We start from the raw sequence: 11495 nt of genomic DNA, 5'->3' as shown, positions 1-11495 counted from the left end.
CCTGCTGGCCACACTGTTTCTGATGCAAGCCACTATGTGATACAGAAATTACCTCACCTGGGCTGAAAACCTCACCTGGAGATAAAGGGATGACTGGGAGTTGCTCACAATCAGTTGGGAACTAGGAAAAAGTCTCATCCACAGGGATGTGAGGGCTGAAACGGGGCATGGTGGGGGCAGGACCCCCGGATTCCAGCCCCTGCCCAGCTCCTCACCGGATGGGAGGTGCCACTGAGATCTGACCACAGCGCGTTCATCTCCCTGCACTATTATTTGCTGTCACTTCATCCCGTTGATTCCCAGCCCTGGTGTGCAGCTGGAGCCCCAGAGCCAGGCTCTGCATTGCTGGGTGGGTGACCTTCCATACTCCCGGGGAAAAAAAGGCTGGAATAAAGCTCACTCTGCTCCCTCTCCCCAGTGTTTCCATGCTGTACAACTGGAGAAAAGCTGCAGTAGACATACTGAGTGACTGCAATAAAAACATGAACTATTGGAATCGAAAATATGGATGCTCTCCAGCCACTGCACCTGCAGGACATGGAGGGGTAAACAGGACAGGGAATGGAGTCGCTGCCCTGGGGCACCCACCAGTCCCCCCAACAGCCTGGGAGGTGCCACCACTGGGGCCCCATCCCTTTTATCCCCTTCATCCTCATCCCATCCAATCCCACCTCTATTCCCATCTTCATCCTCCTCATCCCAACCCCACTTCCATCCAACCTGCATCATCCCCGTCCCTAACCCCATCCATCCTTACCTCCATCCTCATCCCCACTCCAGCAGCACTGGGGAAGCTGCGGGGCGATGGCCATGAACAGGGAAGGGGTCCCAGGGGTCCCAGGTGGGTGCTGGACAGGAACTGTCACAGCACCAGGGGGCTGGAGCCCCCACACCCCACAACTGGGGGGCCAACATCAGCACCTTCTCCATGTGCTGCCGCTGCCCCCCAACAGTCACAGCTTCACCCCATGGCTCTGGCAGCACTCACTGCCCCATGGCCACCCCCCGAGCCCCCCAGAGCTGAGGAGAGGCAGACGTGGGGTGTCTCAGGCCAGCAGTGCCCCGACAACAGCACAGACAAGGGGACGATGCCCTCGACCAGACCCTTTATTCCGAAGGGTTTTACACAGCACAGACACACACGCCCCCTCCCCATGCACGGCCCCCCCGCGCCCCTCCAGCCCCACACCCCGGGGGTTGCATAGAGAGCAGCTGGGTGGGCACTGGGGACCCCCGGGGGGCCGAGGGGGGCAGAGCCAGCCCGCCCCGCGCCCCCCCGCCCCTCGAGCCCAGGGGACCCCCAGGGTCCTGCCCTGCCCCCCGGGGCACAGGGCGGGGGGCGGCCACTCGTGTCCAAAGTGCAGCCCTGCCTCAGCCCAGCTCCGCCCCAATAAATTAAAAAGGTCCAAGTCCGGGGTTAAAAAGGGGCCCGGGGGGTCACTCCTCGGGGGGCTCGGTGAGGAAGGGGGAGGTGACGGCGTGGGCCTGGGCGATGGCCGCCAGCTCCTTGAGGAACTCGCTGAAGATGACGGCACAGTACACGGCGTTGCGCACACGCAGGGCCTCGCCGTGCCGCGCCGGGGGGGCCAGGGGAGGCAGGGGCTGCAGCCCCCCGTCCCGCAGCCCCTGCAGGGCCAGCTGTGCCGCGTGCCGCGCGCGCGTCGGGCTGTTGGCGTGGCGCAGCAGCAGCTCCCCCAGGGACGGCTTCCGGCTGCGGGCTGTGGGACGGGGGCACATGGGGGGTCGCATCTATGCCCTAGTGCACCCCCAGACCTCCCCCAGCCACTGCATAGACTGCTCACCTCCCCCAGACTCACACTCCCCATGGAGAAACCCCAGGGCTCCCCAGCTCCCAGCACGGACCCCCGACCCCCTGTTAACACACCATGCAGCCCCCAGCCCTCCCCACAGCCCCTCATACTATGCGCAGCCCTCAGCCCCTGGGCAATGCAGGGGGCAGCCCCCAGCCCCTCCCTATAACCCATGCATCCCCCAGCCCCCCCACCAGCCCACAGCCCCCCGTGCAGACTCCAGTGCTCTGCACACTACGCAGCCCCCAGCCCCTGGGCAATGCACAGGGCAGCCCCCAGCCCTTAATGCAGCCCCAGCCCCTTGTACAGCAGAGCATGCAGCCCCCAGGACCCGGCCCTGCCCCCAGCCCACTCCACAGCCCCAACTCCCTGCACAGCCCCTATTGGTTTCACACAGCTCCCAGCCCCCCATGCACCCCCAGTCCCTGCCGAGGCCGTGCTCTCACCCAGGGTGTCGGGGCGCCGCAGGGCAGGGGTGGCCCCAGGCCCCTCGGCCCAGTCCAGCCGTCCCCGAGCAATCAGGTACTTCTTGGCCTTGAAGAGAAGTGCTGGGAAATCTTCCTGGCTGGCGGCGAAGCTCTCAATCTTGTTCTTCACCGAGCCCAGCACCTGCAAGACCACAGGATGGAGGTGTCCCAGAGGAAGAGCAAGCCCAGGGGCATGGGAGAGTCCCTGTCCCCACAGCGGAATAACAGCCACGTTCCCGTGGCACTTGGGGACACGGGGCAGTGGTGGGCTGGGCATTGCTGGGGGAACTCAACAGTCTTGGGGGCCTTTCCAACCCTTTTCCGTGACTCCATGAGGGAAGACGGTCCCGGGGAGCCATACCTGGAGCAAGGACTTCACACTGGGCTGGAAGACCATGTTGGTGTTGAGCAGGAAGGAGCGGAGCAGGGGCTGGGGGTAGCAGGCCAGCTGGGCCACCAGCCCCGTCAGCAGGAAGTTGACATAGAGTGAGTTGTGGGGCATGTTCTCCAGCTTCCCGAAAAGCACCGACACGAAGGGGCCTGCGGGTACGGGGGGGTCAGGTGGGGGCACAGGGGGGTCAGGAAGGGCCCCGCCAGCAGCCGGGACCCCCACCCCATGCCCCCATGCCCACCTGTGAAGGGTTGGCTGGGGGGCGGCCCCACCGCCCGCGGCGGGCTGGCCACCACCTGCGCCAAGGGGTCCGGGGGCCGCGATGGCACCCGCCCGGCGCCCGCGTCTCCCTCGGGCAGAGCAGCAAAGCTGGCGAAGGCCTCCTCCTCCTCACGGGACAGGGGCGGCTCGGGGGGCTCCGGGGGGGCGGCCAGAGGTCCCCCCACGCCCCCATTCCGCATCTCGGCCTCGATCTCGCGCAGCTCCTCGGTGAAGGTCTCGATGGAGACGCCGGTGCCGGGAGGCTCAGCAGGCGCACGGGCCAGCAGCTCCTCCAGCAGCGAGTCCACAGACGGCAGCGGCTCCCAGCTGGGGGGCTGTGCCTGGGGGGCCCCATTCGGTGCCCCCTCATTGCCCTCCCCCTCGCCCTGGGGGCTCCGACGGACCTTCTTCACCACCACGTCCCCCTCGGGCCGCCCCGGCTCGGCCGCTGTGTGTGCCCCGTTCACCAGCGTCCCTCCATCCCGGGGGTCGGGGCCAGACCCCCCCACACCGGGCTCGTCCCCCCCGAGGGACCCCCCCAGCACCTCTCGCGCCCCCTCCTCGGGCAGCCCCCGCTTCTTAGTCCGCGGGGTGGGGGGCCCCGGGGGCCGCGCTGGGGGGCTGTCGGGGTCAGGCGGGGGGCCGGGGGCGCGGGGGTCCTCGCCGTCGTAGGGGGCCGACCAGACGCGGCAGGCCCAGGCACAGCGGTCTATGCTGCGCCGCGCGTCCCGCAGGTATTCCAGGTAGTTCCTGTCCAGCTCCGCCACCTCGTCCCGGGGACCGGCACAGGGGGGGCTGCCCGCGGGGGGACCGGGGGAGCGGGGGGCGGCCGCCTCAGGGGGGGCCGCGCTCGCCTGGCGCATGAAGAAGGAGAGGCGGGACGGCGTGGAGGGCTTCGGTGCCGGGGGGGCGTCTGCGCCGGGGCTGCCGTGGGCTGTGGGGGGAACAGGGGTCAGCACCAAGCTGGGGGGGAAGGGGTTCGAGGGGCTGTGGGGGGAACAGGGGTCAGCACCAAGCTGGGAGTGGGGTTTGAGGGGCCACAGGAACAGTGGGAAGGGGTTTAATGCTGGGACAGGGAGGGGATCTGAGGGGCCACGGGGATGGGCTCAGTTCTGAGCTAGGATGGGGATGGGGTCCCAGGGGCTGTAGGGATGGCATAGGAGCACTCAGCACTAGGACAGAAAGGGGGTCCAGGGGCCATGGGGACAGCAAGAGAGCCCAGTGCCAGGACAGAACGGGAACAGGGTTTGAAGGGCCACGGGGATGACACAGGGGGCTCAGTCCTGGGACGAGATAGGGCCTGAGGGGCCATGTAAAGCCTGGGAGGGGGTTCAGCATCAAGCCAGGATGTGTAGGGGGTGCGAGGGGCTGCGGTGCCATACCCCTGGCCCGGGACGGGGGCTCCTCCTCCCGGTCGGGGGGCGGTGGGGGGCTCTCGGGGCGGCAGCAGCGTGGGATGAGCGACAGGAACTTGGCCGCCGTCTTCCCATAGATGTCCAGGTCCCGCACTGCCCGCTTCTGGCTCAGCATCACATGGCTGCAGGGCAGCAGGTACCTGGGGGCAGGGGGGCACGGAGGGGCTGCAGGGGTGGACACCGGGACGGGGACACCCCACTAGACCCCAGCCCCTTCACAGCCAGGCAACAATGTGGCTGCCCCACACCCACATGCGCAGCTGGGAGCAAAGCCCTGGGTCCCATCCCAGAGAATCCCCTGGAATGGGGTGGCAGCAGGTGACCCCCCCGAGCCCCTCCGGTCCCCATTACCTGAGCACCAGCTGCAGCATCACATCCTCGCAGTTGAGGCTGAGCAGGGTCCGGAACAGGCTCAGGGACACCATGCACAGCTGGGGACAGCACAGGCATCAGGGGGGCAGTGGGGCAGGTGGGCTGGGGATGGGAACGGGATGAGGATGTTGGGGATAGGGATGTCAGGGATGGAATGGAAATGGGATGAGGACAAGGATGATGGGGGGCCGTGGGGGCCGCAGGGGCTCACCTGGGAGTTGCTAGTGCAGCCCACCAGTGTGTCCAAGTTGGGGTGAGTATGTTGGGGATGGGAACGGGATGTGGGGGGGCCATGGGGGGCTCATGCAGGAGTTGCTGTTGATGTGGCCCACCAGCGTGTCCAGGATGGGATGGGGATGGGATGGGGGTGTTGGGGGGCCACAGGGCTCACCCGGGAGTTGCTGTTGATGCGGCCCACCAGCGTGTCCAGGATGGTGGCGTTGTCGTGCCGGTGCAGCAGCACGAAGCGCAGGAAGGTTTTCAGCAGCGCCGTCTCGCTGACGCTGCGCAGGAACAGGTCCAGGTATGCCGTGCTGGCGATCATCTCTTCCACCGAGGTCTGTGGGACAGGCACCACAGGATGGGCACTGTGTGGCCCTGCCCACCCACACAGGCAGGGGTATGGGCAGCAGACCCACACTCTGTGCCTGCTCCTGGGGGTCCCTCACCTTGTGCAGTGCCGGCCCCATCACAGGCACGAGGAACCCGTTGTGGACGTAATCCACCAGCTGCTTCTGCACCAGCGGGTGGGCAACCTGTGGGGCCACAGGGAGGGTCAGGCAGCCCCCTACAGCGCTGGGAGCCCCCCACAGCCCCTCAGAGCCCCCCAGCCCCACCTGGATGACAGCGTTGCAGAACTCGAGCGAGTTCATGAAGAGGACGAGGGAGGAGACGCCGATCCAGTCCTCACGGCGCAGGAAGTGCCAGTCGTCCCCCCGCACCTCGATCTTGCGGGGCAGGGAGGAGTACAGGGCGCTCAGGCCCGTGGCCAGCACCTGGGGACACACCTGGGTACTCAGCTGCTCCACGGCCCCTCAGACCTCCGGCCGCTGGACCTGACCAGCCTCCGCTGAACCCCAATCCCACAGGAACCTGCCCCCCTCCAGCCCGGCTTCAGGCAGGGCAGCTGGGCTGGGCCCAGTGTCCCACTCTGGCCCAAGGGACCGGCCCCCTTGTCTTCAGCCCAACACTGAGCCCTCCATCATCTCCAAGCCCCTCCATCATTCCCAAGCACTCCATCCCCAGGCCCCCTGTCACCTCCAAGCCCATCACTTGCAGACCCTCCATCATCCCCAGGTCCCTTGCCATCTCCGAGTAACCCATCATTGCCAGGCCCCCCATCCCCCCCAAGCCCTCTATTTCAAAGCCTTCCATCACTCCCAAACTCTCCATCACCTCCAAGCCCCACAAGATCTCCAGACCCCCCATCATCTGCAGACCTCTCGCATCCCCAAGCCCCCATCCAGGGCAGCGCTCCTCCCTCCAGGCCTGTCCATGGCTCCAGCCCCAGTGGCCCAACCCAACCATGTCCCAGCCCTGCCCCAGGCAGGGGAGGCCCCGCTGGCCAGTCCGTACTGGGCAGAAGTAGGAGTTGTCGGTGATGGACTGTGCCACGGTGCGGTTGCTGGCCGACATGGCCATGATGAGCAGCAGCGCGTCGCGCGCCTGCTGGCCCCGCGCGCCCTCGTGGTGGATGAAGGGGATGAGGAGCGAGAAGATAATGAGGTTGGCGGGGCCCTGGTCCGTGTGGCTGTGGAAGAAGAGCTCCAGGATGGCCGGCTCGCGGGCCACAGAGACGCAGAGCTGGTTGAGCAGCAGCACCAGGCTGTTCTCGAGCGGGGCCGAGGCGGGCTCGGCGCACACGCTGAGCAGGCGCAGCAGCGGCGTCAGCACCGCCTTGTGCCGCAGCAGAGGCTGCCGGGCCTGGCTGATCAGCATCTCGTACAGCTTCAGCTGCTCCACCTGGAAATGGGGACACGGACGGGGTGGGAGAGGCACCGAGACTCCCGGGTCCATCTGCTCCCCCGGCGCTGCCCAGCCCACCACTGAGCCCCATCCCCAAGTGTCACAGCCAGACAGCTGTGAAATCCCCCCAGGAGCGGGGACTCCAGCCCTGCCCTAGGCCACCCGTGACAGGGCTTAACAGCCCTTTCCAGGAGCAATTTTCCCCAATATCACAGAACGATAGGATGCTGTGGATTGGAAGCGATCTTAAAGCCCATCTAGTCCCAACCTAAATCCAACCTGAACCTCCCCAGGTGCAGCAACCAGCCCTTGGCCTGGCTGATCCTCACCCCACCACCCTCACCCCTTGAATCCAGTCTGTCCCAGCCCCCCGCAGGCCACCCACTCCCACAGACCCCCCCTGCCCTCTCCACTCCTCATCATGGACCTTCCTCTCCTCGGTGAAGTCTCCCTGCAGGTGCCAGCACAGGAGCTGCTCCAACAGGTTCTCGGCAGCCACGAACTCCAGGATGGGCCCGCAGGCCATGTCCCCATCCCCCTGGGACCTGTCCCCGTCCCCCCGGGGCCGGTCCTCGGCCAGCAGGTTCAGCATCTGGTAGGTGTTGTTGCGGACGGCGCTGAGGTCGTCGGGGGCCGGTTTGCTCCCGCGCCGCTCCAGGATCCGCAGCACCTGCGGGAGGGGGGCACACAGCGGTGGGTGCCGGGGGCTGGGAGATGGGGGGTCCCTGCCACCCCTGCGCCCCACTCACCTGTGCCCAGTGGTTCTTGAAGACCATGAGGCAGGTCTCGGGGTCGGCAGTGACGGGGGGCTGCAGGCTGGCACTGCGGGGGGCTCGCTGCCCACCCGCCCGCGGTGTCAGCTTGCTCAGCCAGCTCATCCTCTCCATCGGCACGCGGGGCACGGCAGTCACGGGCAGCGCCAGGGGGCCCCGACCGCTCCGGCTGAGGCCTGGCACCGCCGTGGGGGCACGGGCGAGCGGGCGGGACAGCGGGGTCCTCTCTCCATGCTGCTGCCAGTGGCTGCAGGGAGAGGGGAGGTCAGGGACCCCCAGCCCGGCTCTGCACCCAGCAACAGGGAGGGAGGGAGGGAGGAGGGGAGGAAGGCAGGCAAGCTGGAGTGCCGGGAGCTGGGCCAGGGCAGGGAGGGCAAGTGCACTGGAGCAGCAGTGGCCGGAAAACTCTGGATCCCAGCTCTGCTCACACCCAGCGCCGGACTTTGAACCGGGAACCGGCCCAGCGCGGGTGTGGGGAGCACCCAGCACCCACCGGGACAGCTGGGACAGAGGGACAGCTCCCACTCCTGGGCAGCATCACCCACAGCCAGTGTGGCATGATGGTGCTGCCAGGGATATTTATAGGGCCCTGTGCCCCAGAACCACCACCACAGGCACCGGCACAGGACCAGGCACCGAGTGTCCCCCGGGGAGCCTGGAGACATTGAGACACCAGGAGTCCCCCAGCAGCACGTGGGGAGGGCAGTGGCACCAAGAGCCACTGCCACAGCCCCCATGCGGGGCTGAGGGAAGTGAAAGCGCCATTAAAGACACCCCAAACCGCAGGAGCAGGAAAGGGAAGTGGCCAGAGCCAGGGCAGTGGGACACAGCACCGGCAGAGCCAGCTATTTATACCGGCACAGCCGGTGTCCCATGTCCCACCCACGCACCAGGGCTCATGTGGCTGCTAAAGTTAGACCTGCCGAATGCCGGGGCAGTGCCAGCCCAGGGCCCAGCACCACAGCCCTGCACAGCCACAGCACGGACACAGAGCCAAAGGCCACAACGTGGCACACCAGGCACATCCTGGCACAGGAACCTGTCTGGCACACAGCCAGAGCCATGCCAGTGGGACAGGGACACTGGCTGCTGCCACCAGCCCCATCCTGGCACCAACACCCCAACACCCTGACCCCGCAGCTCCCACTGCATGTGAGGGGACACGGCCAGGACATGGCACGGGCCGTGTCACCACACTGGTGACACCCTAGTGTCACCAGGCAGGGCTGCAGCGAGGGTCTGGCAGCAGGGGAGCAGCCGGTGACCAGGGCATGGGGAGGTGTCTGGGTGTCACCAGGGCAGGAGCATCTGGGGTAGGGACAGCAGGGGCACGGCCACCATGGGTAGGGGGTTGCAGCCAGTGCCGGGGGGTGTAGCTGTGGGCACCGGCCCCTCCTATGCACCCTGGGAGGGGGAGCATGGTGTGGGGTCACCCGGGGGGTCACCGCGGGATGCCAGTGGTCCCGGTGATGACGCTGAAGGCTTACGGGCGGCTACGGGCTGTCCCACCCCGGGGCTGCTGTTCTCCAGCCCGCGGGAGGTGCTGCCCACCCGGGCACCCCCAGTCCCGGCGCCACGGTGATACCGGGACCTGGAGTCTCCCAGACCCTGGGGTCACGCAAGACCGGGACCTCCCCATGCCCCGGGGCCGGGCCGCCTACCTGGGTCAAGGTCGCGGCGGTCCCGTCCCGTCAGCGCCTCACCTGGGGAGGGCAGAGGAGGCGTCGGACGCGGGGTCGGGACCCCCCGGGACCCCGCGCCGCTCCGGGCCCCCCGGCACCGGGCCCCTGCCCCGCGGCACCGCGACCCGCCCAGGCCCGGCCCCGCCGCGGCTCCCGCGTCCCGGACACGGTCCGGCCCGGCCCGGCCCGGCCCGGGCGGTCCCGCACGGCCAAGGGCGGGCGTCGGCCCGGGCGCCCCAGGACCGCGGCGAAGCTTGGCCGGCCCGGCTGCGGGGCCCGCCCCGCCCGCGGTGCCCCCCGCTGCCGCCGTCCCCACGCGGGTCCCGCTGGCGCTGTCCCGGCCGCGCCGGTGCCCCCGGTCCGTCCCGCCGCCGCTCACCGCCCGCCCCCGCCGCGGGCCCCGCGCGCCCGCCGCCATCTTCGCGCCGCGCCCGACGCACCGCGCGCCGGCCCCGCCCACCAGGCACGGCCACGCCCACCACACCTTGGGGGCGAGCCCGACCGAGGGGGCGTGGCCGGGCCGGGCCAGCCGAGCGCTGATTGGCTGCGCTGCCGGGGGAACGGGGAACTGCGAACCCCGAACGGGCACCCCTGGAATGGGGCATCCCCGGAAACCGGGAACTCCCCCGGGCCAGGCATCGAGAACTGGGCATCCCTTACCAGAACCCCTGGAACCAAGTAACCCTGTACAGGCACCCACTGTTATGAGGCACCCCCAAAAACCGGGCACCCCTCCGAGCTGGGAACCCGGTACGTGTGTACTGGGAACCCCTGTAACTGGGCACCCCTGAACCGTGTACCAGGAGCCCCTGCACCGGGTAACCCCAGCACACTGCATCCCTAGAACCGGACACGCCGGACTCAGGCACCCCCCTGAGCCAGGCACTGAGAACTGGATTAACTGGGTATGGGGACCCCTTGGAACTGGGCACTCCAGAACCCGGAACCCCTGTACCGGGACACCCAGAACTGGTCATCCATGTGCCAGATAACCTTGTACCGGGCCCCCCGTGCCAGGTAACCCCGTACCGGGCACAGCTCTGACGTGTGCACCACACACCGGGAGCTGCCATCAGCTCTGCAGAGGGCACTGCCTGGCACCGGCCATTGTCACTGGGGCCTGGCCTGGGCCCCAGCACACCTGGCCACAGCTCCATGCCCTGGCCTGCCCGGTGCACCTGGCACCGTGGCTGCCACAGCCCGGGCATCCCGGGGGGCCGTGGGTGCCCCAGGGACCCCACGTTGCCAGGACGCGCCTGGCGCTGCAGGAGCCACGTGGCCGGGACCCCTTGAGGGACCGCGCTCAGGGCCGGGCACCAACGGCAGCACCTGCTGGGCACTGAGGTGCACAGGACCCGGCACAGGACCCGGCACAGGACCCAGCACAGCACCCAGCACAGGACTCAGCACAGAACCCAGCACAGGACCTGGCACAGGACCCGGCACAGGACCTGGCACAGGACCCAGCACAGGACTCAGCACAGGACCCAGCACAGGACCTGGCACAGGACCTGGCACAGGACCTGGCACAGGACTCAGCACAGGACTCAGCACAGGACCTGGCACAGGACCTGGCACAGGACCTGGCACAGGACCCACCAGCATGTGGATGCACAAGACCCACCGGGTACCAGGACGCACAGGACCCCTGTCGCGCAGGATGAAGCCCCTCAGCTCCCTCCTGTCCTGCCGCTGGGCCTGGCTCCGGCCATGCGGCACCTCCAGGCCCATGGCCAGGGCTGAGGCTGGCACTGGCACTGGACACGCTGTGGGGTGAGCAGGGCATGGCTGCCCACTGTGGGGCTGGGGTGGGGGCACTGCAGGGAACCCCTAGGTCCTACAGGTGCTGGGGGGTGGCTGAGCCCCAGAGCCCCTGGCAGCTGTGGGTGGGTGCAGGGCAGCAGGGCCAGGGGTCCAGAATGGGGATGGGGTGACACTAGGTCCCTCTGTGCCCCCAGCAGCACTGCCATTCCTCAGAGGTGGACCCTTGACCCCGCCGGGGACTGGCACTACTGGTGGATCAGCCTCATGGTGCTGCCCATCCTCTACAACTGGGTCGTCCTCATCCTCAGGTGCCAGGCAGGGGGGTCAGGGCAGGGGCGTGGGGCATCCCGGGCCCCTCAGCCCCATCCTGGTGACGCCCTGTGATGCCACCTGCACCCCAGGTGCTGCTTCCCCGAGGTGCAGGAGGCACATGTGGGGCTGTGGCGGGGCCTGGACGGGCTCAGTGATGCGCTGTACCTGCTGGACATTGCCGTGCGCCTCCACACAGGTGTGTACACACACACAGACGCACAGTGTTACACACAGACAGACACACACAGACACACGGGTGTGTTACACACACACACAGACACA

At 68.0% G+C, this 11495-nt stretch overlaps 2 protein-coding genes across 3 annotated transcripts in view; one reads left to right on the top strand and one right to left on the bottom strand.

Moving 5' to 3' along the window:
* Positions 1–1334: 1334 nt before the first annotated feature.
* On the bottom strand, positions 1335–9215 carry FAM160A2 (family with sequence similarity 160 member A2). Of its 2 annotated transcripts, XM_017837458.1 has the most exons (13): positions 9117–9215; positions 7432–7702; positions 7110–7352; positions 6293–6679; positions 5554–5712; positions 5386–5472; positions 5109–5276; positions 4697–4776; positions 4313–4485; positions 2911–3864; positions 2640–2818; positions 2258–2420; positions 1438–1718 (listed from the first exon to the last, which is right to left on the bottom strand). In XM_017837458.1, exons 2-13 carry the CDS (start codon positions 7567–7569, stop codon positions 1438–1440), a joined length of 3012 nt encoding a protein of 1003 aa, XP_017692947.1. In that variant the 5' UTR covers positions 7570–7702; positions 9117–9215. The 2 variants fall into 2 exon arrangements, with proteins under 2 accessions (XP_017692948.1, XP_017692947.1); XM_017837459.1 differs by lacking the exon at positions 9117–9215 and having other exon boundaries at positions 1335–1718; positions 7432–7569.
* Positions 9216–10866: 1651 nt separating this feature from the next.
* Positions 10867–11495, top strand: part of CNGA4 (cyclic nucleotide gated channel alpha 4) — a 3971-nt gene continuing 3342 nt past the window's right edge. The window contains exons 1-3 of the mRNA XM_017837439.1: positions 10867–10910; positions 11096–11209; positions 11303–11409. Of these exons, the coding sequence (XP_017692928.1) occupies positions 10867–10910; positions 11096–11209; positions 11303–11409 (265 nt within the window). The remainder of the gene's footprint in view (positions 10911–11095; positions 11210–11302; positions 11410–11495) is intronic.

The sequence above is a fragment of the Lepidothrix coronata genome, unplaced genomic scaffold, assembly GCF_001604755.1.
Source record: "Lepidothrix coronata isolate B3197 unplaced genomic scaffold, Lepidothrix_coronata-1.0 Scaffold305, whole genome shotgun sequence".
NCBI lineage: Eukaryota > Metazoa > Chordata > Aves > Passeriformes > Pipridae > Lepidothrix > Lepidothrix coronata.
This window is presented reverse-complemented; position numbering and strand designations above follow the sequence as displayed.